Source organism: Nelumbo lutea, chromosome 1 (genome assembly GCF_056320005.1).
Source record: "Nelumbo lutea isolate HS-2025 chromosome 1, American lotus-T2T, whole genome shotgun sequence".
NCBI classification, from domain to species: domain Eukaryota; kingdom Viridiplantae; phylum Streptophyta; class Magnoliopsida; order Proteales; family Nelumbonaceae; genus Nelumbo; species Nelumbo lutea.
This window is the reverse complement of record NC_142684.1, coordinates 141,157,365-141,184,567: the sequence shown is the minus strand read 5'-3', so window position 1 is coordinate 141,184,567 and position 27,203 is coordinate 141,157,365. Positions and strand designations below refer to the sequence as shown.

At 39.3% G+C, this 27,203-nt stretch overlaps 1 protein-coding gene across 2 annotated transcripts; it reads right to left on the bottom strand.

Moving 5' to 3' along the window:
- Positions 1 to 716: 716 nt before the first annotated feature.
- Positions 717 to 26,806, bottom strand: LOC148877984 (uncharacterized). 2 transcript variants are annotated; one of them, XM_088947455.1, is made up of 2 exons: positions 25,170 to 26,806; positions 717 to 1,049 (listed from the first exon to the last, which is right to left on the bottom strand). In XM_088947455.1, the coding sequence occupies exon 1, from the start codon at positions 26,535 to 26,537 to the stop codon at positions 25,536 to 25,538; it is 1,002 nt and encodes a 333-aa protein (XP_088803581.1). In that variant the 5' UTR covers positions 26,538 to 26,806; the 3' UTR covers positions 717 to 1,049; positions 25,170 to 25,535. The 2 variants fall into 2 exon arrangements, with proteins under 2 accessions (XP_088803581.1, XP_088803572.1); XM_088947446.1 differs by lacking the exon at positions 717 to 1,049 and adding an exon at positions 11,006 to 11,835.
- Positions 26,807 to 27,203: the final 397 nt, after the last annotated feature.

The following is a 27,203-nucleotide window of genomic DNA, read 5'->3' as shown; positions in this document are numbered from 1 at the left end:
GTACTACTAATTCTAGAAACTAAAAAAATAAAAAAAAAGTTCAGTCCCTTTATACAAATAGGGAAGGATTTCCTGATCGAGTCAGTTAGAAAAGTTGCCTAGATGAGAACACCTATTTCTATCAAACAATGGGACCATGTCTAATCAGAACCATCCATTGGGTAGGTCATACATTATTCATGCACTCTATCCATATCACCCCTTTACACTTTACACTATGTTTTCTTGGACTTTTCCACGACTAAAACAAGCCATTAAAAGATTCGACACTTAGGTGTCTTAAAAGGGTGGTGATTTGGGTTCCCCCCTTGTAAATAAAGACTTAATGTACATGTACCACGTACAAGTTCCAAGAAATGCACATCAAGCAATAACTGTTGCAACAATGAGTTTCATAACGTCGCACTCCCTGTGGCTTTTATGTGGGATGGGGGTTTGCAACCTACGCGGACTTGAGTTCGGATTTTGTTCAAATATGAATGCGCCTGGGTTCGATGTATTGTACATTCTTTAAATTGGGCACTCAACTTGCATCCTGCTCTTTACTTTTATATGGGTGTTCTACTTTTATCATACTTATATTAAGGTGCAACATTACTATAGCTTTTTTTGTTTTTCTTTGCAAAAGAGGCGCAAAAATATATTAAGTATTAAAGGTGACATGCTGAGAATGTTTGGAGTTAAAGTGCAAAGTAGACTGGCCTTTACAGGCTAAGTAAGCAAAAAGATGAACTCTTTGGTTGAGCTGCCTCGAAATATGTACAAACTTTATAAATATAAAAAAGTCTATTAGACGTTGCAGATGTCTTCTATGCAGACGCTCGAACCAGAAGGATACTCAATCAGTGTTTGCTAGCTTTACTAAAGTTGCATTATTTGTATATACCAAAAGATGAGAGATGCCATTGGAGAGTGCCATCCGTAGTCCTCCTAGAAGGGCTCGTATTTTGGCATCATAGCTGGTAAGGGCCCAAGAACGTCTGCCTTCAGCGATGGTAAAATGTTTATGGGGTGTTGGAGGACGAACCCTCGTCCTGCATTACCTGTAGCTGTATCCAAAGAGCCATCAGTATATAGAGTGGAAAGGAAATTTTGCCTTGGCTGATCCCGTTGTTGCTGCCTAGGCTGGTTTATTGGGAGCTCCACGTCAGAACTTAACACTAAGCTTACCACTTGTGCAGGATGTTGCATGACATTTTCAAAAATTTGTTTATTCCTTGCTTTCCTTAGGAAGTATAAGATGATAGAAAAATTACTTAGACTTATTAGAGCTTGATGTTTACCCAAACGAGTACACAAGGAAGTGTACCGATTCATGATAATGACATGGATGGGGAGTTGAGATATGTGCGATGGGTTTAACCCAATCTGAGCACCGCACCAGACTGCTCATGCAAAGGGGCATCCAAAGAAAAGATGATGAGTTGTTTCTTCTTGAAATTTGCAGAACACACATATTCTATCTTCTTCGTTGAGCCATGAGGAACACTTAGTTTTTGTAGGTAGACCATCCCAAAGAATCTTCCAGAGAAAGACTTTGGAATCTAAATGGCATTTTGAGTTTCCATATGAGCTTCCAGTTGAAGTGTGTACTTGATGTCGAAACTCCTAGAGAAGACAGAGCTAGAGTGATATGCCGATTTAACTGAATAAATGCCTGTGGCATTATTCTTCCAAACTAGGAGGTCATTGGGTTAGTCAGGTTCCAAAGACACCAAGGGAATATGGGAAATGGTGGAGTCTGAGAAAAACTACTGTAATTTTTGAAGATCCCAAGTGCCATCTAAATTTATTAGCTCTGCAACTCTGAGCTCCTGGGCTTGATGTTGCGATAGATGGACATTCAGAGGCGGTATATTTCCAGGTAGAGATGGGATTCATGGGTCAGATATGGCAGAAATCTCCCTTCCATCCTTGACTAACCATACCATGTTTGGGCGTAGAAGAGGGAGTATTTTGTGTGCATGTTGCCACCACTGAGAGCTCAGTTTACCCTTTTTTGCCTCAAACAAAAAGTGCGGGGAAAATATTTGGTTTTGATCTGAGTGCTCCAAAGCTCACATCTATCTGCTAACAATTTCCATATTTGCTTGCCAAACATTGCTTGGTTCATGGCCTCTAAAGATCTAAACCCTAAACCTCCTTGCGTTTTGGGTTGACATAATTTATTCCACGAGAGGGTATGATAGGTGGTTTTCGAAGTTTGGCTCCACCAGAAACTTTTATACATTTTATCTAGTTTGTGAATTATGGACTTGGGAAGAATGGACGGTGACATGGAATAAGTGGGGATTGCTTGGAGTACTGATTTTACTAGGGTGGTGCAGCCAGCTTGGGATATAAGTTTTGAGCTCCAAGAGTTAATTTTTTATTTCACCTTGTCAACAATTTCCTTATGAGAGCTGCCTAGCTGAATATTTGTCCCCACTTGAGGTCCAAGGTATTTAGATCCAACCAATGATTTTTTTAACATGAAGTGCATGGGAGATGAACTTACAGTGCTGGCGAGGTACATTTCTACTGAAAAAAAATGATCGACTTGGAATAGTTGATTTCTTGACCCGACAACAGCTCAAACTTGTGAAGAGTGTCTCACAAAGTTTTGACTTGTGACATGTCAGAATACAATCATCAACAAAGAGAAGATGTGTGATAGGAGAACTGTTCCTCTTGAGTTTTACACCCTCAATATGTCCAGAGATCGTGGCATGGTTCAAAAGTTGTCTGATGACTTCCAAACCTATGATGAATAGGTACGGCAAGATGGGGTCACCTTGTCGTACTCCCTGATTCAATTTGAAATGGTCATGAGATTCACTGAAAATTTTGATTGAGAAAGGAGCTGTGGATATACATTGATATATCATGTTAAACCATTTCTCAGGAAATCCCATTTTTTGAAGGTATGATACAAGAATGACCAACCTAGATGATCAAATGCTTTGGACATATCCAATTTGAGAGCAATGTAACCTTTCCCCTTTTTTTAGTCTTTGATTTTATGAAGTATCTCTTTCACCAACAAAATACTATCAGTGATTTGTCTGCCATTTAGAAAACCCTACGGGGATGTCATCTATTGTAATATTGGTTGTAGCTGGCCATCCATCCATTTAGTGATAATCTTATATATCACATTGCAGAGACTGATGAGACGATTACTTGAAGTATCTACCGGTTGACTGTTCTTGGGAATAAAGACCATTGTTGATTTCCTTTGGTAAATGCTCCGATTCAGGAAACTTTAGTACCATCTAAAAAATGTCCGATCCCACCAAGTCCCAGAAGTGTTGGTAAAAGAATGGAGTAAATCCATCAGGACCTGGGGCTTAATGAGGATGTATATGTTTAACCACTTCAGTTAATTCCTCGTGATATGGTGGGAGAAGTAGAGAGTCCTGTTGTGAGGAGGATAGAGTAGGAAGTGAGATATCAGATAACATGCTTGGGTCAAATGACTCATGTGTACCTCCAATGTTTAAAATTGACTGTTTGAAGACTTAAATAATAGAAGCCCAATCTGATGTCTATGAAAGAATTAGGATCCATCTAACGGATGCCATAAAGATTACGGAATGGGTGGGCGAATTTCATAAATTTTCCTACCTTATTCCATCTGGGAATCGTATTTCCTAAATTTAGAATACAATATTCAAGGATCCTACTTGAACCATAATCAAACCAGATCTGAATCAAAAGGGAAAGGTGGAATTATACCTGATCCAGAGAAGCAGTATCTCCCAAAGTTGGTGTTCACGCCCAAAGAGAACACCAAGATACACTCCTGCTGAAGATGACATAGCAATATGTGGAACGGAACTAGCAGAGTGTGTTCTACACACTGGATCATTCGCAAGAATTCTCTGGAAACTCTGAGCACCAAATCTTTTTTAGTTTTTTCTGCAAAACTGATGTCAAGAACTGATTTCTTGATTTCTTTCTTCTTCAAAGATTGAATCTTGTCAGAAAGAATGGTGACGGCTGGAGCAGAACTCCTAAGACGAAGATGGCTGAATTGCTTCTCTTCTCTCTGGAGTGTGTATGAGATGCAATCTCAATTCGCAGGATGTTTTCTTGCCACCAACCCTAGGTTCGAAATCTATTATGATCTCTTAGGGTTTTCTCCTCTTTTCTTCTTAATTAAGAAACCTCCTAATTAGGAGTTATCCCAATTCAAATCAGTATTTGGATAGGGGATGATCTTAATCCTATCTACAGATTAAGTCAGCTTACTCCTGAACTTATCAGGAGGTTACCAGATTCAAATCTGATTTGAATTTGGTCTCCCAAAGTGGATAAGGTTAAAGGCCCAATCCTTTTGCCAACTTTAATCCCAGATTCGCCCCATAGATGGGTGATCATATCATCCATGCTCGAAATGGGCTTTTGGCCCATTAAGTGTTTAGTGCTTAACTAGTTTCCAATCTGTTGCCCAGTTGGACTTCTTTGTATGGCGTGGGACCCAAGCATTGATCTACACACCAGCCACATGGGTTCAGCCCAGCCTTCATTACAAGGCCCAGCCGAATTCATTGAAAAACTCAATGAACCCCTGAGCCTATCACATGGACCCTATGGGTCCAACACTTACATTAAGTGGTCCCTGGGCCAAGCCATCTTATAAAAACCCAAGGACTGTGGGCAGGTGCAAGATTAGCCCATCAGGTACTATCCTAAATGGTCTTACACTTAACCTCTCAGCCCTTAATGATCAAGCACTGCCTGACAAGAGAGGACCTCTCCCTCGGTTGCAAGGAACAGTGCCGCACACTTACTCACATGGATCCCAGGAATTAAAATCATTTGCAAACATTTTGAAACCGTACAAATATATATATGTATATTAACTTTGCAAAACAAAATTCCAATGATTGAAATCAACTGCCAGCAGTTTGGTTTCCATCAGAGAGAGTGCATTCTCGATCATTACCTTTGTCCGACAAAGGGGCTGATTTTGTCACTATGATCACCCACTCAGATGAATTCTCAGACTATCCCAACATACCCATGTTTTGATTCCTACTAAGGATCTCACTGATTGGCATATCAAAGACAACCCGATTTGACACCTAGTGAAGTGTCATAATTGAGTCTAGGGGTCAGGTGTAACTTTCCAAAATTTCCCATCTGTCTCCAAGGTCCAAGGCAATACTGGAAATCAGGTCCAGTTCAAGGATTCGAGTAATCCCGTACTGCATGTGCCTTGGGTCTTAACTTGGTGGCCGATAGGCCATCCTAACACTTGGTGGCACATACCAGTATCTGCCTTGGCAGGATAAATCTCCCTAGACTTATCCAATGGCTTTGAACATTTAAAACTAACACGTGTTTCATTAAGTGTCCAGTTTTAGGGTCTTACACAGAATTATACCAAACAACATGAATTAAACATGCACTTTATTTATTTACATTAAATATCAAAGGTACATCAAATCGGATTGAAGCTAAAGGCATACAAAACTGTCTAACAGTCTAGGACCCAGTTGAAGATTTTATCCAGTCAATATTGTTTTTGGTATTCTTGTTATTTTCCTTGTGATGGAAATACTTCGTATTTCTATCTCCATCTTGCAACCATAATTCATGAGATTTAGCTCTCCACAGCTGCTCTTCTTTCAGCAGTTAATAATTATACTAGTTTTTGAGAGATTGGAGTTGTGTGTGAAGCCGACTGTCCAGCTCATTCATTTGAAGAGACGAAATTTGGTCAAATGTTTTTGAATGTGACTTTGTATGTGACCAAATTGGCTCTTGTTCCATGACTTGATAGAAGATTTACAAGACTTATTCTTTGAAATAACTTGGTTAGTAGGAGATCCATGAAAGCACTAATTCCAAGAATCTCCAACTACTTATCCACATTGAGGGTGGTCTGTCCAAAAGTGTAGGAAGTGAAAGTGAGGCTTCCATGGGGGAGTAGTCGGTATGGTGGTAATGGAGATGGCTCCATGATCATAGCTTGTGATTGGAAAATGCCTAAGTTGATGGTTGGGAAAAAGTTTGCACCAGGGTAAGGTAGCTAGAGCTTTATCTAGCCCTTCCAAAACTTTTGTTGGGCCTTGTTGACCATTACTCCACGTGAAGGGTGGACCAATGAAATCAATGTCTGCAAGATTGAAGTGATCTATGAATTCATGCATATGTTTTGATTGGAAATGCCTTGAGTTTTTGAAAGACTTATGGTCTTCCAATTAATAAATGTCATTCATGTCCCCTACAAGAAGCCATGGTAAGGAGAGGTTTGTTAATGAGTGGGTGAGCCTTTGCTATAGTTCATTTCGAAGATGATGGACTGGGTGTCCATAATACAGTAGCAAGCGCCAAGGATTGCCCACCGGGTAATTACTGATTTCCAGTTGGATCAAATGGCTATTTACGTAAAGGGCAGTTGTTTGCATGGAGTTTGACCAGCAATAAAGGAGACTCCCAGATTGGCCCGAAACTTCATTGAAGGGATGGGACATCTATCATATGGATGACAATTTCAAAAATTTCTAAAACCAAGATTAGGGAGAGATATACCTGATACGGAATCCACACAAGATGACATAGATTAGGGAGGGAACACCTCCCAACGTAGGTATTCATGCCCAAAGAGTGTATCCAATCCTCCCTCCACTGAATATGACACAGCTTAGGATGAGACAAGATTAGTAGGTTCTTCACCAATAACCTTTGATTAGGAGTCTCTTGATCCAAATCTTTATTTGGATTTGGACTCTTTAAGTGGTAAAGATAATCCCTTATCTTATTTGCATATAAAGATTGACTTATTCTTAATCAAATTAGGAGTTCTTAATCCAAATCTTTATTTGGATCTGGACTCTTTAAATTGATAAGAGTTATCCTCTCATCCTTATCTAATGATCCAAACCCAGATCCCCCTATTTAATTAACCCAATTAACCTAGCTTGAAGTGGGCTTTAGGCCCATTAAGCTTTCACGCTCACTTCCTTTTAATGTTGGATAGCTTGGCTCTCTTTGAATGATGTGGGACCCTAACATTGATCTACACATCAGCCACATGAGTTTAGCCTAGCCTCTGTTACAAGGCCTAGCCGAATTCATTACTGAATACAGTGAACCCCTGAGTACATCACTATGGGCTCTTAATGGGCCCAACATTTACACTAAATGGTCATTGGGTCTAGCCATCTTATGAAGGCCCAAAGATTGCGGGTAGATGCAAGATTAGCCCATCATGTATAACCTTCAATGGTCTTACACTTAACCTCTCAACCCTTAATGATCAAACATTACCTGACAAGAGAGGATCTCTCCCTCGGCTGCAAGGTACAATGTTGCAATCTCTACACACATGGATCCCAGGAATTAAAACCTTTTGCAAACAATTTGTGAAAACATAATATATATGTATATCTCTATATAAATTATTTTGCAAAACCAAATTTCAAACACATTTGAAATCCACTGTTGGTAGTTTAGGTTTCCATTAGAGAGTACATTTTCCTGATCATTTACTTTGTCTGACAAAGGGGCTAATCCTGTCACTAAGATTACCCACTCAAATGATTTCTCGTACTGTCCCAACATACCTAGGTTTTGACCCCCTCTAAGGATCTCATTCATTGGCACATCGAAGACAACACAATCTGACACCTATTGTAGTATTATAATTGAGTCTAGGGGTCAGGTGCAATATTTCAGTTTTGCCCATTTATCACCAAGGTCCAGGGAAAAACTGGAATTTTGGTCCAATTCAGGGTTTCAAAAAAGCCACACTACATGTAACTCAGGTCTCACTCTAGCAGCTGAGATAAGCCACCCCTACCAACTTGGCAGTACATTAGTGTCAGCCTTAGTAGGATAGATTTCCCCAGATCCATCCAACGGTTGTGAAGATTCTAAACTAACACGAGTCTCATATGTGTCCAGTTTAAGGGTATTACACTGAAACATACCACAATAACAAAAATCAAATATCTACTTTATTCATTTACAATAAATGTCATAATGTACATCATGCTGATTGGAGCTAAGGGCATACACTGTCTAACAGCTCCCACTTGCACTTAGGTCCAATCGGATTGATGGGTTGTCGAAGCCCTCAAAATGAGTACTAGTCTCACAATCAAATAATTGCAGTAAAAAGTGGTACTAGGTCAAATCCCATAGGGAGAAAATTAGTAATCTCTTAGCCGAATGGATAAAGTAATTGAGTCGAAAAATAACTAAAATTTAAAAGAATAAGAAAGCAATAACAAACTAAACAAACAAGAGAAAATCAGTCTTACCGAATTCTAGTTCAAGGGTTCGGGTTGAATCATTTGGTCATCGATCCTAGGTAAATTTCAACATTCTTGCAATTCAACCATTTAACCTTATATTTATTAGGATAGCCATAATAAACCTTGTGTTTTCCTAATTCACTTGACCAAACCCGACATTCGATCAACACTCATCACCACTCAATTGGGTACGATAGTGTTCCATGTTCCATCGATTCCATTTAGGTTAAACCATGTCAATACACTAGTCAATGGCTGTCACGAACAATTGACCCAAAAAGATATTAACCTAATTGCTACTTGTACCACTATTCATGACAATTACGGATCACCGAAATCATGGATAGTAGTAGAAAAATCAACATTAATTCAGTTTGTCAGACTAATTAACATTAATATCCAATAAAAATGTGCACAAGAACCAATGAATACTTGAATTAAAAAGCAAGAAAATAAGTTAACTATAGAACTTCACAATTGCACAATCGAACCTCCCCCCTTGAACCAGAAAAAGAAGTTTAGTTGCTCATGATTTGCGAAACCTCCATGCTTTGCTTGGTGATCTCTTGGATCTTGGAGTGAGTGATGCTAGAGCTGATCCACCCCCCTCTTTATATAGCCAAAGGAGAGGGTTGTTTTCCAACTCTTTCTAGGAGATCATCTTATCTTAAGGGAGTCCTGATATTCTTTGAACTAATCCTATCCTATCTCTTATCTAATCCCCATCCTTCTTATCTTTATAGGATTATATTCAGAATTTAGATCTAATAAGACCCTCTCCCTCCTTGGAGGTTACATTTGAATTAGGACTCTAGGTTCTCACATTCGAGATAACTTGGGTTGCTTCCATGTTCTTCTGCGAGTTGGGCTTCAGTTGTGAAATGGGCCCAGCTACGAACTTGCTTCGAATTCGGACCCGGTTTTGGACTCGATGTGTACCGAATATGCAAAAACCCAAAACATGAAAGTTGTGGGCCTTCCTTTATTCTTTCTAATCCTTCTTGAATTGTCTAATTCGGAGTTCAGAATTGAGAGTTATTCCAAGATTACTATCATCAAAACTATACAAAATCACCCGATTTGCCCTATTTTCTTCCAATTGCCTTCTTTATTGCCCTGATCAAAATACAAGAGTAATGAGTCCATTTAAGTGCTAAATAAATATAAAAGAGTGAATATTATGGGATAAAAATAGGTTCTTTTTGGTCTCATCAAATCCCCCCACACTTAAACATTGCCCTCCTCGGGCAAGACAAAATTCGAACAAAAACAAACTAACTATTCCTACCGATTTTTGAACTCAACTCTCCTTCATCTTTCTCCACAAATATTCTAGGTTAACTATTGTGAACCGTTAAATCAACACCACCAAGTCATACATGACTCAGTCATCAGTCAATCCAATTTCTGCTACTGCAAACCAGGTAGTAAATTAGGGAAAACCTTTTTATCTTCTCTCTCTTTTTATTTTATTTTTCTTTCCTCTGAAGAAGTGAGTGCATTTTATGCTCCATCTCACTTTTGGATTACTTGGTCAATAGGTGCATTTTATGCTCCATCCTACTGTTTGATTTACTAGCTAGTAGGTGCACTTTATGATCCATCCTACTATCAGATGACTTGGCTGGTAGGTGTATTTTATGTTCCATCTTACCATCGGATTAATTGACCGGTAGGTGCATTTTATGCTCCATCCTACCAATTATGGCAATGGTGAAGTATTTACCCTATTTACTTAAACCTGAATTTAGGACTAGCTTAACTGGAAAATGGCTTCAGATAAGTCATGTACTCTTTGATCATATTTCTTTATTAGGTTCACAAGAATTTCCTTACAACATTGCTTCTATTGATTGCAAAAGAGTTGCGATTTTGATTTTTTTTTTGAAAAGCAAATGCAGAAAAACACGACCTAAATCAAATTTTAGAATGCAACATAAATTCTAACCTAAATCTCCCTCCCCCACACTTAAATTTTACATTGTCCCCAATGTAAGGTTAAATGCAAAGAAATGGTAGAAAAAACTAAACTAGGAATGTAAAAACAAAAAGAAAAAGGAAAAACAAACTTCTCTATTTTTAATAATCATGGATTGGATCCTCTAATTCTCGTGGATGTAGCTTTTGGTGTGCTCCCCTTCCATCCATCATGGGCGGGTTCAAATCTAAAATAGGGGCCTTCATCCAATTATGCACTCGATTCTAGGTTGAATCCCATAGGGAGCAAATTAGTAATCTCTAGCCGAATGGATATAGTAATTGAGTAGGAAATAACTAAAATTTAAAAGAATAAGAAAGCAATAACAAACTAAACAAACAAGAGAAAATTAGTTTTACCGAATTCTGGTTCAAGGGTTCGGGTTGAATCGATTGGTCATTGATCCTAGGTAAATTTTAGCATTCTTGCAATTCAAGCATTTAACCTTAGATTTATTAGGATAGCCATAATAAACCTTGTGTTTTCCTAATTCAGTTGACCGAACCCAGCATTCGATCAACACTCATCACCACTCAACTGGGTACGATAGTGTTCCATGTTAAACAGTGATAGCATTAAGATTTGTGAAAACAGTTAAACCAAAAGAACAATAATTGAAATAGCTGTAATTATTGAATCTTGTTCCATCGATTCCTTTTAGGTTAAACTATGTCAATACATTGGTCAAAGGTTGTTACAAACAATTGACCCAAAAAGATATTAACCTAATTGCTACTTGTACCACTATTCGTGACAATTAATGATCACCGGAATCATGGATAGCAATAGGAAAATCAACATTAATTCAGTTTATCAGACTAATTAACATTAACATCCAATAAAAATGCGCACAAGAATCGATGAATACTTGAAATAAAAAGCAAGAAAATAAATTAACTACAGAACCTCACAATGACATAATCAAACCTCCCCCCTTGAACTAGAAAAGGAAGCTTAGCTGTTCATGATCTGCGAAACCTCCATGCTCTGCTTCTCCATGGCCGAACTGCTCTCTTGAGTTTCTTGAGTTGCTTGGTGATCTCTTGGATCATGGAGTGAGTGATGCTAGAGCTGGTCTGCCCCCCTCTTTATATAGCCAATGGGGAGGGCTGTTTTCCAACTCCTTCTAGGAGATCATCTTATCTTAAGGGAGTCCTGATCTTCTTTGAATTAATCTTATCCTATCTCTTATCTAATCCCCATCCTTCTTATCTTTATAAGATTACATTCAAAATTTAGATCTAATAAGACTCTCTCCCTCCTTGGAGGTTACATTCGAAGTAGGACTCTAGGCTCTCGCATTCGAGTTGGGCTTCTCTGATAACTTGGGCTGCTTCCATGTTCTTCTGCGAGTTGGGCTTCAATTGTGAAATGGGCCTGACTACAAACTTGCTCCAAATGTGGGCCCAGTTTCGGACTCGATGCGAATCGAATCTACAAAAACCAAAAACATAAAGTATGGGCTTTCCTTTTATCTTTCTAATGCTTCTTGAATTATCCAATTCGGAGTTCGGAATTGAGACTTATGCCCAGATTACTGACTGTCGCCAAAACTATGCCAAATCACCCGATTTACCCTGTTTTCTTCCAATTGCCTTCTTTATTGCCCTGAATCAAAATACAAGAGTAATGAGTCCATTTAAGTGCTAAATAAATGTAAAAGAGTGAATATTAGGGGATAAAAATAGGGTTCTTTTTGGTCTCTTTACGGATACAAGTCGGAGTCCCATATTTTCCACGTATTTGTCAAACACTTTTTGTGTTAGTGGCTTAGTCAATGGGTCTGCTACATTTTCTGCTGATGCTACCTTCTAAATGGGTTTGTGGCTCCTTAACTTGAGCAATGACTCCAGTGTTGTCACACAACAGTGGAATGGGTGATGTGCTGGATGGAACCACTTCAAATTCCTAAATGAATTTCTTCATCCATACAGATTCCTTGGCAGCTTCACTTGCGGCAATGTACTTGGCTTTGGTTGTGGAATCTACTGTGAACCCATGGTTGTTGCTTTTCCATCTAACTACCCAAGACCCCATCGTAAAGATGTATCTAGATGTAGACTTTCTATAATCTAGGTCTGACTGAAAATCGGCATCAGTATACCCAAGGATCTATAGTGAACTACCACCGAATACCAGACAAAACACTTTTATCATTTGAAAGTATTTCAATATATTTTTTACCGCGGTCCTATGCTCTTGTCTTGGGTTAGACTGGTATCTACTTACTACACTCACAGCCTGAGCAATGTTTGGCTGAGTGCGCAGCATGGCATACATGATGCTCCCTACGTAGAGGCATAGGAAACTTCCTTCATGCCCTCAATCTTCTCAAATGTCTTGGGAGACATACCCTTGGAGAGAGTGACTCAATGCCTGAAAGGAACATTTCCTTTCTTGGAGTTCTCCATATTGTATCTCTTGACTATTTTTTCAATGTAAGTAGATTAGGATAATCATATTATCCTCTTCGATCTATCTCTATAGAGTCGAAGTCCTAAGATATAAGAGACTTCTCCAAGATCTTTCATGGAGAATTGTTGTGAAAGTCATACTTTCACCATAGTCAACATTCCTACATCATTCCCAATGAGTAGAATGTCATCTACATACAAAACCAATAACGTAACCTTACCCCCACAGGTCTTCCTATAAAACATAGGGCTCATCCGAATTCTGCTCAAAGTTAAACTATTTGACAATAGAGTCAAACCGGATGTTCTAGCCCCTAGAAGCTTGCTTAAGTCCATAGATGGATTGGTTGTGTTTATATACCATGTGTTCCTAACCTGTAGCTATGAAACCTTACGGGTGTTGCATATAGATATATATAGTAAGATCTCCATTTAAGAATGCGGTTTTGACATCCATTTGCCAAATCTTATAGTCATGGTATGTTGTTATAGCAAGCAGGATCGTAATGGATTTAAGCATGGCCACGGGCAAAAAGGTTTTCTCATAATCAATTTCCTTTTACTAAGTATACCCTTTCACCACAAGACAAGCCTTGTAGGTCTCAACCTTACCATCGGGGCCCTTCTTTCTCTTATAGATTCATTTGCAACCAATTGCTTTTACCCTAGGGGCGGATCTATTAAAGTCCAGACTCCATTGGTCTTCATTGAGTCCATCTCAACTTTCATGGCATCTACCCACTTCAAGGAATCTATGTCCAACATAGCTTTCGTATAAGTCACGGGATCCTCCTCACTAGTCGTGGCTTCCACCAAGTAACTTTCTTGGCCATAGCCATAACAAACTAGAAGCCTGGATGCTCGGGTAAATCTCCTAGGTTGGTTATTAACTGGAGCTTGTGGGAATCTCCCACTACCCTTGAGATCTCCTCATCAAGAACAACTTCCTAAAAATGATTGTTCTGGATGTAATTTTTCTCTAAGAAATGAGCATTTCTACTACAGAACACCTTCTGCTATCTTGGGTCATAGAATAAATACCCTACAGAGCCTTTTGGGCAACTTACAAAAAGGCAATGACTGGTCTTAGATTCCAATTTGTCAGCACTTATTCTTTTAACATGTGTTGGACAACCCCAAATCTTCAAGTGTCTTACACTTGATTTATTACCGGTCCAAAGCTCATAGGGAGTCTTTGGAATGGATTTGGTTAGAACCCGGTTCAACACGTATATCACAGACTCTAATGTGTAACCCCAAAATGATGTAGGTAATTCCAAGTGTACGAGAAGTGATCGGATCATATCCAATAAAGTTCGATTCCTCCTCTCTAACACATCGTTTAACTGTGGTGTGGCAGGAGGAACTAGTTGTTATACTATCCCATTTTCCTTTAAGTAGTCCCTGAATTCATCAGAGAGATATTCGCCTCCTCGATCTGATCGAAGGGTCTTAATGTGTCTCCCCAACTGTTTCTCGACCTCTTGCCTTAACTCTTTGATCTTTTCAAAGGATTTAGACTTGTGTCTCATTAGGTACATGTAACCATACCGAGAATGATCATTGGTAAATGTTATGAAATAAACATGCTAATTACGTGTCCTAACATTCATGGGACCACATACATCAATATGTTTAAGGTCAAGTATGCCTGTTGATCTTTCAGGGTTTACCGCTAAATGGCCATTTTGTCATCTTACCCTGAAGGCAAGGTTCATAGGTTGGAAGATCTTCTATAGTTAGAAAATCCAAAGGACCATGATTTACTAACCTTGTGATACGATTTATGTTAATGTGACCAAATCGGTAATGCCACAGGCACGTGGGATTAACTATATCACGGGTTCTTTTTTTGGGGTTATTATCTGATGTAGTTTTGGTTATATTTGTTTCTAGAGAAGGATGGAGAACATAGAGACCATTTCAATTTCTCCATATGCAAACAATTTGTTATTCCTTTTGATAGTAACCACATTACAAAAAAGAACAGAATAACCATCAGCACACGGTTTTGAAACATAATTCAAAATTCCTCTCAAATTGGTGTAGGGATGAGAGATCCATCATATGAATGGCCGAACCCTACAGGAAGGTTGGGCAAAATTTCAAAATTTTCTCTCTCTTCCATGTAGGAATCACTTTCCCTATTTTAGAAAACTGCATTTTCAAGGATCAATGTTGAAACCAAACCGGACCAAATCTGAAACCAAAAGGGAGTAGAGAGATATACCTGATATGGAGTAATAGTAAACTCCCAATGAAGGTGTTCACGCCCAAGGAGAAAACCAAAGACTACTTCCACCGAAGATGACACGGTATGAGGTAAAGAAGAATCAACAGGTTGATTCTTCAGCAAGAACCTAATTCTTCAGCAAGAATATGATAGAGGGTTGGTGAGCACGACTTCAAATAGCCTCTTCTCGCAAAAGGCAACCAAATCTGAAACCAAAAGGGAGTAGAGGGATATACCTGATATGGAGTAATAGTAAACTCCAATGAAGGTGTTCATGCCCAAGGAGAAAACCAAAGACTGCTTCCACCGAAGATGACACGGTATGAGGTAAAGCAGAATCAACAGGTTGATTCTTCAGCAAAAACCTAATTCTTCAGCAAGAATATGATAGAGGGCTGGTGAGCACGACTTCAGATAGCCTCTTCTTGCAAAAGGCAATATCAAGAACTGTTCTTGATCACTCCCACTGGTAGAGATCGAACTAGGTAGGGCGGAAAGAGCAGGAACAAGAGCAGAAGACTGAAGCAGTCGTACTATATATTGTCTTCTCACTTAATTCAACAGACTATCTATTGTTCCTGTTGTGTTTTGTGGATTCGCACTGCTCTCCTATTTATAGACTTAAAGAGAGGTTCTCCTAATCCCATTAGGAGTTTCCTAATCCAAATCTTATATTTGGATCTGGACTATCTTTAAGAGATAAGGATAATTACTTATCTTATCTATAGATAAAGATCAGCCTCCCTATCCTTGTATAGCGTAGGACCCAAACATTGATCTACACGTCAGCCACATGGGTTTAACCCACCTTCACTGTAGGAGAAAGTGAACCCTTGAGTCCATCACCATGGGTTCTTATAGGCCCAACATTTACACTAAATGGTTCTTGGATCAATCCACCTTATAAAAACCAAAGGACTGTGGGCAGATGTAAGATTTGCCCATCAGGTATACCCTTAATGGTTTTACATTTAACCTCTCAGCCCTTAATGATCAAACACTGCCCGACAAGAGATGACCTCTCCCTCGGCTGTAAGGTACAGTGCTGCACTCTCTATTCACATGGATCTAGGGAATTAAAACCTTTTGCAAACATTTTGAAACCATAACATATATGTATATCTCTATATAAATATATTTTTCAAAACAAATTTCAACGGTTGAGATCGACTGTCGGCAGTTTTGGTTTCCATCAGAGAGATTGCAATCCCGACCATTCACTTTGTCCGACAAAGGGGCTGATCCTGTCAATATGATCACCCACTCAGATGAATTCTCGGGTTGTCTCAACATACCCAGGTTTTGACCTCCTCTAAGGATCTCACTAATTGGCATATCAAAGACAGCCCAATCCGATACCTAGTGTAGTATCATAATTGAGTTTAGGGGTCATGTGTAACATTCTAGTTTTGCCCATCTATCTCCAAGGTCCAAGGCAATACTGAAATTGTGGTCTGGTTCAGGGTTTAAGAAAACTCACACTGCATGTACCTCAGGTCTCACCCTGGCAACTGAGACAAGCCACCCCAACCAATATGGCGGCAGATCAGTGTCAGCCTTGGCAGGATAAATCTCCCCAGATCTATCCAACGGTTGTGAAGATTCTAAACTAACACGAGTCTCATATGTGTCAAGTTTAAGGGTATTACACAAAAAACACATCATAATAACATGAATCGAATATGTACTTTATTCATTTACATTAAATGTCATAATGAACATCATTCTGATTGGAGCTAAGGATATATTCTGTCTAACAATTGAGTACATAAAGACAATCTTTTATTATAATTATTCATTCTCTGAAATACAATTCTATAGTTCCTATGGTTGTAGCTGCAACACTTGCAGAAGTCCCCAAGTAAAGAATCACTTCTCTATCACTCAATCTTCTACTTGTCCTGAACCCCTGCAATATATTACATGCATGAATAGGAGCCCAAGAGTCTATACACCAGGAAGCAGAAGTGACCAACATATTGGTCTTTATGACAAAGGATTCAAAATTACATTGTTTCTTGGTCTCTAGTTTATTGATGTATCCCATCATCTTAAGACAATGGTCATGAACTAGTTGGTTCTTGGAAACTTGTGCGGTTATGAACTTCTTTAGGACCTTATGACGAGTAGAATGATTCTACTCTTCATACATTGTCCTTAGACTATCCAAGATGTCCTTGGACACTTTGATCTAATCGAACTGCTGTTGTATTTGATTGTCTAAGGAGGCTATGATGTAGCACCAGGCAAGAGAGTTTTTTTCTTCCCATTCTTGATATTCCCTCTTGCGTGCCTCAAAAGCCCTATCACCTAGATGATCCAAAGCAGAGTTCTTAGCAACTTTGTCTAATTTCTCAGACATCAGAACCAGCATAAGGTTACAAAACCAGTCAACGTAATTTGGGCCCTTAAGCTTATTATTGTCCAACAGTTTGGCGAATTCTCCGTTTGCCATTTCTTATAAAAGGCAAAGCAAATATTAGTCATCAACTTGATTTGATTTATGTTATCTACATAGATCTGGCTTTTAATCTATGTTTCATTTCCATTTATTCATTTATGAGATTTTCCTCTTATCTCAGTGACGGAGACTATGAACTATGTCTCTAGAAATGTGGGAAAACACATACAATGCATGGAGCCAACTGTTTCAGCTGCATAACCTACCACATTCTTTGAATGATCATATCCACTCATCTCGTGAGCTTTCCATTTTGCCTCTACCAGACAAGGTTCATTGACATTTGAGGTTAAACCTTTCTGTCTAATAAGTGCTTACCCATCATATTCGTGAATGCCAATGTACCATGAGAGAGTCTTCCATTTTAGGATAGGCCCCTTCCACATCGGTCTATGACATTTCTATCATCTTATGAAATAATCTAATGGATCTAGTAGCAAATGGATAGGCCAATGTTATGGTGCATCATCTCATTACTGAAGGACCCATCTTCATTCTAATGATGAGAGGCCGTTAAAGAGTTCATCATATGAATCTCCCTATCACATGCACTTAAATTTAAGTGGAGTAAACGAACTATTATGCCCTAGTTTTATTTAAGTCAAATCAAAGTAATTCTCACTTACCCCTTAACCTGCTGCCTAGTTGGTTTTCTTTGTATGGCGTGGGACCCAAACATTGATCTACACATCAGCCACATGGGTTCACCCCAGCCTTTGTTACAAGCCTTGGCCGAATTCACTGTAGGAGACAGTGAACTCCTAAGTTCATCACTATGGGCTCTTAATGGGCCTAACATTTACTGTAAATGGTCCCTGGGTCCAACCACCTTATGAAAACCCAATGACTGTGGGCAGATGCAAGATTAGCGCATCAAATATTACCCTCAATGGTCTTACATTTAACCTCTCAACCCATAATGATCAAACATTACCCGACAAGAGAGGACCTTTCCCTCGGCACCATGGAACAGTGTTGCACTCTCTACTCACACGGATCTCGGGAATTAAAACCTTTTGCAAACATTTTGAAACCATAATATATATAAGTATATCTCTAAATAAATACATTTTGCAAAATATAAATTTGAATAATTGAAATCAACTACCAGCATTTTAGGTTTCCATTAGAGAGACTGCATTCCCCGATCATTCACTTTGTCCGACAAAGGGACTGATCCTATCACTATGATCACCCACTCAGATGAATTCTCGGATTGTCCCAACATACCCAGGTTTTGACCCCTCTAAGGATCTCACTGATTGGCATATCAAAGATAGTCCAATCCGACACCTAATGCAATACCATAATCTATCTCCAAGGTGCAGGGCAATACTGAAAATTTGGCCAAGTTTAGGGTTTCAAGAAAACCCACACTACATGTACCTCAGGTCTCACCCTAGCAGTTGAGACAAACCACCCTAACCAACTTGGCAGTACATTAGTGTTAGCTTTGGCAGTATAAATCTCCCCAGATCTATCCAACGACTGTGAAGATTCTAAACTAACACTAGTCTCATAAGCATCCAGTTTAAGGGTATTTACATAGAAAGACACCACAATGACATGAATCGATTATGTACTTTTATTCATTTACAATAAATGTCAAAAGATATATCAATCTGATTGGAGCTAAGGGCATAATTATCTATCAGCTCTCACTTGCACTTAGGTCCAATCGGGTACAAGTCGGAGTCTCATACTTTCCATGTCCCCTCTACCACTTCCTCTCAATGTGCTTTGTCTTCGAGTGTGGTCATAGCTCTTTAGCCTAAGCTCTAGCTCCATTGTTGTCACACAACAGTGGAATGGGTGATGTGCTGGATGGAACTACTCCTAATTCCTGAATGAACTTTTTTATCTAGATGACTTCTTTAGCAGCTTCACTTGCAGCAATGTATTCGGCTTCGGTTGTGGAATCTATGGTGGAACCTTGTTTACTACTTTTCCATCTAACTACACAGGCCCCCATCGTAAAGATGTACCAATATGTAGACTTTTTATCATCTGGATCCGACTAAAAATTGGCATCAGTATACCCTTGGATCTATAGTGAACTATCATCGAATACTAGACAAAACACTTAAGTCCTTCGAAGGTATTTCAGTATGTTTTTCACATTTGTCCAACATTCCTATCCTGGGTTAGATTGATATCTACTTACCACACTCACTACCTGAGCCATGTCAGGACGAGTGCTCAGCATGGCATACATGATACTCCTTACGGATGAGACATAGGGAATCTTCTTCATGCCCTCAATCTCCTTGGGAGTCTTGGGAGATATACCCTTGGAGAGAGTGACTCCATGCCTGAAAAGAACATTTCCTTTATTAGAGTTCTGTATACTGTATCTCTTTACAATTTTTTCAATGTAAGTAGATTGGGATAATCCTATTATCCTTTTTGATCTATCTCTATAGAGTCGAAGTCGCAAGATGTAGGTGGCTTCTCCAAGATCTTTCATGGAGAATTGTTGTGAAAGCCAAACTTTCACCGTAGTTAACATTCATACATCATTCCCAATGAGCAGAACATCATCTACATATAGAACCAAGAACGCAACTTTATCTCCACTGGTCTTCCTATAAACACAGGGCTCATCCGGATTTTGCTCAAAGTCAAACTATTTGACGGTAAAGTCAAACCAGATGTTCCAACTCCTAGAAGCCTGCATTAGTCCATATATGAATTGGTTAAGTTTGCATACCATGTGTTCCTAACCTACAGTAATGAATCCTTGTGGTTGTTGCAAGTAGATATCTTCAGTAAGATCTCCATTTTGGAATGTGGTTTTGACATCCATTTGCCAAATCTCGTAGTTATGGTATGCTGCTACAGCTATAAAGATTCTAATAGACGTTAGCATAGCCACTGGTGAAAAGGTTTCCTCATAGTCGATTCTTTCTTTCTAAGTGTACCATTTCGCCACAAGGCGAGCTTTATAGGTCTTAATGTTACCATCTGGGCCCTTCTTCCTCTTGTAAATCCACTTACAACCAATTGCTTTCACCCTAGAGGGTGGGTCCACAAGAGTCCAGACCTTGTTGGTCTCCATCGAGTTTATCTCGACTTTCATGGCATCTACCCACTTCAGGGAATCTATGTTCAATACAGCTTCCGCATAAGTCATGGGATCCTTCTCACTTGTCATGGCTTCTACCAAGTAACTTTCTTGGTCATGCCCATAACGAACTAGAGGCCTGGATACCCGGGTAGACCTTCTAGGTTGAGTATCTGGAACTTGTGGGACATCTTCCAATACTCTTGGAATCTCCTCATCAAGAACAAATTCTTGTTGAAGATTCTCCAAGATAAATCTTCTTCTAAGAAACATGCATTTTGACTACAAAACACCTTTTGTTCTTTCGGATCATAGAATAGATAACCTATAGAGCCTTTGGGGTAACTTACAAATAGGCAACTAGATTCCAATTTGTCAACACTAGTTCTTTTAACATGTGTCGGGCAATCCCAAATCTTCAAGTGTTTCACACTTGGTTTCTTACTGGTCCAAAGCTCATAGGGAGTCTTTGAAATGGATTTGATTGAAACCCGGTTTAGCACATAAATCGATGTCTCTAATGTGTATCCCCAAAAAGATGTAGGTATTTATGAGTGGACGAGAAGTGATCAGACCATTTAATTGTGGTGTAGCGGGAGGGGTTAATTGTGATACTATCCCATTGTCCTTTAAGTAGTCATTGAATTTGTCAAAGAGATACTCACCACCTTGATCTGATTGAATGGCTTTAATTTCTCTCCCTAACTATTTCTTGACTTCTTGTCTAAACTCCTTGAACTTTTCAAATGATTCAGACTTATGTCTCATTAGGTACACATATCCATACCGAGAATAATCATCGGTAAATGTTATAAAATAAGCGTGTTGATTACGTGTCTTAACATTCAAGGGACCACAAACATTAGTATGTATAAGGTCAAATTTGCATGTAGATCTTTTAGGCTTACCATTAAATGGCTGCTACATTATCTTACCCTGAAGGCAAGGTTCACAGGTTGAAAGATCTTCTATAGTTAGGAAATCCAAATGACCATCCTTTACTAACCTTGTGATATGATCTATGTTAATGTGGCTAAGTCGGTAATTCCATAGGCACGTGGGACTAACTGTATAACGGATTATTTTCTTATGGATTATTTCCGACATAGTTTCAATAGTGTTGGTTTCCAAAGAGCGATGGAGAACATAGAGACCATTCTCAAGTTCCCCATATGCTAAGAACTTGTTATTCTGTTTAATAGTAATCACATTACTAAACAAATTAGAATAACCATCCATGCACAATTTTGAGACAGATATAAAATTTCTTCTTATATTAGGTACGAAAAGACAATCTTTTAGTACAATAATCCCTTCTCTAAAAACTAATTCTACAGTGCCTTTAGCCATACCTGCAATAGTTGCAAAAGTTTCCCAAGTAAAGTGTCACTTCTCCATCACTCAGTCTTCCGTTTATCTTGAACCCCTATAGTGAGTTACACGCATGGGTTGAAGCCTCGAAGTCAATACACCAGGAAGCAGAAGTGACCAATAGATTGGTCTCTATGATGAAAGAATCGAATGTACCTTATTTCTTAGTCTCCAAGTATTGAGGACAATTCCTCTTCCAGTGGTCTGTCTGCTTGCAGAAGTGATAGGCATTCGGTGCCTTATCTTTCTTTTGCTTTTAGTTTTGCTACCCTTTTTCTAAGCATTTCTTTTAGCCTTTCGCTTTTTCCTACCCGATTTGCCACCTTCAACAAGCATGCTATTGGCTTATCCTTCTTAATCAATTCTTTAGCTCTCTACAACATATTGTTGAGTTTCTGAAGGCTAACATTTAGCTTATTCATGTTGTAATCCATGATAAATTGATGGAAGGGCGGAGGTAAGGAATTGAGGGCAGTATCAATTTTGGTGTCATGATCTAGTTCTGACCCGAGAGACTCCAGTTCATTGATATAACCCATCATCTTTAGACAATGGTCATGAACCTGTTAGTTGTTAGTCATCTATGTGGTCATAAACAATTTTAAGACCTTTTGTCGAATAGACCGGTTTTGCTCTTCATACATAGTCTTCAGACTATCAAAGATAGCTCAATCCGACACCTTGTGCAATACCATAATCGAGTCTAGGGGTCACATGTAACATTTCAATTTTGCCCATTTATCTCCAAGGTCCAGGGCAATACTAGAATTTTGGTCTGGTTCAGGGTTTCAAGAAAACCCACACTACATGTACCTCAGGTCTCACCCTGGCAGCTGAGACAAGCCACCCCAGCTAATTTGGCGGCACATCAGGGTTAGCCTTGGTAGGATAAATCTCCTCAGATCTATCAAACGATTGTGAAGATTCTAAACTAACACGATTCTCATAAGTCTCCAGTTTAAGGGTATTACACAGAAACACACCACAATGACATGAATCAATTATGTACTTTTATTCATTTATAATAAATGTCAAAATATCCATCAATCTGATTAGAGCTAAGGGCATAATTGTCTAACAAAATATTCAATAAACATTCATAGAAGAATTCTATAAATATAATAGAATAATAAAGATTTATTTCTAGATCATTTGCCCATAATCTAGGAGCCAATTCCTAGGAAAAACGCTAGCTACGCAAATCGGGTAGAACGCCTTTTGCCCATTTGCGTAGATTCAGATCTACCCTAATTTGGTTCAAAACATGAACCTGGCTCTGATACCACTGAAGGGATGGGAGATCCATCATATGGATGGCCGAACCCTATAGGAAGGTTGGGTGAAATTTCAAAATTTTCTTTACTCTCAATCGGGAATCCTCCCAATTTAGAAAACTACATTTCAAGGTTCGTTCTTGTAACCAAACCAGACCAAATATGAAACCAAGATTAGGGAGGGATATACCTGATATGGAATCCATGCAAGAACGCTCCTTCCAACGTAGGTGTTCACACCCAAAGAGTATATCAAATCCTCCCTCCATTGAAGATGACATAGCTTAGGATGAGCCTGGATCAACAGGTAGTTCTTCACCAAGAACCTTTGATTCTTCAGCAAGATTCAAATGGGAAAGTGAGCACAGCTTCAGAATTGTTTCTTCTAGCAAGAAACAATATCAAGATCAAATCTTGATCTATTCTAAGAATTGGAGATTAAACAGAGTAGGGCGGCAAGAGTAGGGAGAAAAATGACTAAAGGCAGAAACAGTCAAACTGGGTTTTCTTCTTTGTGTTGTGTTTGTGTCTTTTTCAGATCCGCCCTGCTATCTATTTATAGCCTTAAAGAGACAACCTCCTAATCTGATTAGGAGTCTCTTGATCCAAATCTTTATTTGGACTTGAACTCTTTTAAGTGATAAGGATAATCCCTTATCTTATCTGCTGATAACGACCAGCTTATTCCTAATCAAATTAGGGGTTCCCTGATCCAAATCTTTATTTGGATCTGGACTCTTATCCTTATTTACTGATACAAACCCATACCCCCCTATTTAATAACCCAATTAACTCAGTTCGAAATGGGCTTTAGGCCCATTAAGCTTTCAAGCTCACTTCCTTTTAATGTTGGCTAGCTTGGCTCTCTTTGTATGGCATGGAACCCTAACGTTGATCTACACATCAGCCACATGGGTTCAGCCTAGCCTCTATTACAAGGCCTGACCGAATTCATTGCTGAATACAATGAACCCCTGAGTCCATCACTATGGGCTCTTAATGGGCCCAACATTTACAATAAATGGTCATTGGGTCCAGTCATCATATGAAGGCCCAAAGACTGTGGGCAGATACAAGATTAGCCCATAAGGTATAACCATCAATGGTCTTACACTTAACCTTTCAACCCTTAATGATCAAACACTGTCTGACAAGAGAGGACCTCTCCCTCGGTTGCAAGGTACAGTGCAACACTCTCTACACACATGGATCCCAAGAATTATAACCTTTTGCAAACAATTTGTGAAACCATAATATATAAGTATATCTCTATCTAAATATATTTTGCAAAACCAAATTTCAAACACATTTGAAATCAACTATTGGTAGTTTAGGTTTCCATCAGAGAGAATGCATTTTCCTGATCATTCACTTTGTTCGACAAAGGGGATGATCCTATTACTATGATCACCCACTCATATGAATTCTCGGACTGTCCTAACATACGTAGGTTTTGACCCCCTCTAAGGATCTCGTCGATTGGCACATCAAAGACAGCCTAATCTGACACCTAGTGCAGTATGATAATCGAGTCTAGGGGTCAGGTGTAACATTCCAATTTTGCCCATCTATCTCCAAGGTCTAGGGTAATACTGGAATTTTGGTTCGGTTTAGGGTTTCAAGAAAACCCACATTACATATATCTCAAGTCTCACCCTGTCAATTGAGATGAACCACCCCAACCAACTTCGCAATACACCAGTATCAGCCTTGGTAGGATAAATCTCCCTAGATCTATCCAACGGCTTTGAAGATTCTAAACTAACACGATTCTCATATGTGTCCAATTTACAATAACATGAATCAAATATGTATTTTATTCGTTTACAATAAATGTTATAATGTACATTATGTTGATTGGAACTAAGGACATACACTGCTAACATTCATGAGCCACAAATTAAGCAAAACCCAGCTTTTTATTTTGAAAAGAGTTTTTGCTAGTAGAAGAAAGTTTAGTTTCTGAACCTTGTTTGCATAGTTTTCATAGATCTCTAACTTTCTTCAGATCGTTGGCTCCTCAGATGTTCCTCCAGATAATTTTCATTATTACAAAAATGCATGTGTAAAACCGTAATAATAGAATGTGTAATATAATAATAGTAAGTATAAGGGTGAGTTTTACCTGGTGTAAATGATGCGATGGTTGGAATGATGACAAGTGGAGGTTCTATTCAGTGATTGAGGCGGCATCCGCAGACAGTGATAGTAGGAGCGTAGCTGCTACCATGTTTGAGAGGGGGGATATGTCTTTATGGACGGGGGTGGGTAGATGGAGCAGAGCAAAGGGGTCGTAGGTAAGGTGGAGTAGGGTGGGATAGAAAATCTCCATAAAGTAATTGGCCACCTGACCATTGTGAAATACCAATAGAGCCCAGTCTGCCAGATTTGGTAAGGTAATAAGCCATGATTGTGGGTTTTGGGGTCATGGGAATGGCATGTGCATGGAAGGTATGTGGCGTTCGTGGGCTTTCCAGAAGTTCTGCATGCTTCATGCATGGAATTGCATGGGGGCCAGGTGTTCAACGTGAAGTAGAAGCTTGCTGGGAGGAGAACTCGTCAGGATTCTGTTGCGCTGATGCTGGCGAGTTGCTAGAGACCAGGGTGAGGAGATCCCTTGATGGGTCAATGCAGCGTCTTTTTCGGCCCCCAAATCTGTCTTCTGAATCCTCATCAAACCTTGCTCACTGTGGCGAATTTTGCAAGTACCACTGTTATTTGGCTTGGGTGACAAGTACACTGGAATATTAAGTTGTTTTTCTGGTTTGAACTCTGCCCGAAGCCATTCTCCTGGGTGATCAATTGTGCGAATGAATCCACAATTTATAGAAAACTGTGGCAATTGTTCATAATAGAATCGTAACCAAACTGGCTTTCCACAATAAAAGATAAAGCGGCCTGTGTGTAATGGTTTTCTCAAGTCGATAATGATCTTCTTACGAACATACAGACCTCTAATTAGGTGGCCAATAGGGGTTGAGTCTTGGTTTGGAATATTGGCACCAGCTACACTTGCAAGAAAACATATTCGGTTTTCTTCTACCGTGGCTTTGGGAATCATGTGGATTTTTAACCAGATTCGCTGGGTCCAGACTTTGTTCACTAGGCCTGTAATGGAATCGCTCCATTCTTCCAGAAGTATCCAGCTAGAGAGATAAAACCAAGGTCCTCCTTCTAAGGTTGCTTGCCCATCATTCTGATTTTGAAAACTGAATTCTAAACTTCCTCCTTCAAGGAACCTTACCTTAATATTTTCTGTAGCTTTCCACAGACTTCGAACATGTGTAGCCAAAACCTCTACTGAAACTTGTTGGCGTGGGAAGATACGCCCCTTCAATGTCAAGTTTATGAGTTGTACTGCTTTCTCTAATGGCTCGAAGGTGAGAGGTTGATCTCTATCCTCCACGTTGACTGCACGCGAGAAGGTCTCAAAGTCTTCATGTGGTTGTGTAGGATCTGAAAAGGTAATAACTTCTTTACCTTTTAAAGACATTCTTGGAATAAATTAGTCGCATACATGAAAAAGGGCACTATAAAAAGTCTGAAGAAAATCTTACTATAGATGGCTCAACAGGAAAGGTAAATGCAGGAAACGGAGAGGGTAAGAAAGAACAGGGTAAGTAAGAAGGAACAGGGTAAGGTGGTAGCTACGTCCCACTGAGCCCTGTGGAGCCTAGGTTAAGGTACTAGATGAGGGTGGGGAGAGGGAAGGGTTGTGAGCGATTGTGAAGGGGAACAGTAGAAAGTTGAAGGGGAACAGTAGAAAGTTGTGGATAGAGGCAAGGAGAGAATGGAGAATGTTAAGACAGAAATAAAGGGATTAGAGGGACAAGTGTACTGGACAAGTGGAGAGGCTGATATAACAGAATTATAACGGAAGTGTTATAAATAAGGAAAGGATTAGAGGGACGAGTGGAGAGGCTGATATAACAGAATTATAACAGAAGTGTTATAAATAAGGAAAGGAAGCCAGAAGATGAGGTATTGATTTTGGGAATTCACTCACTCTCTCTATCTCGTTAGGAGGCAGGGTTCCTCGAAAAGTCCCTGAGTTAGGCAGTTACCTAACAAGGTCATCCGCGATGGAGAACAAGGTCGACAACATGAAAGGAGAAATGCAAAGATTATCGGCTGACGTCAAGGGGAGAAAAAAGGAGTG

Coding starts and splice junctions, on each gene's coding strand:
- LOC148877984 (XM_088947455.1), bottom strand. CDS start 26,537: ATGTCTTTAAAAGGTAAAGAAGTTATTACCTTTTCAGATCCTACACAA.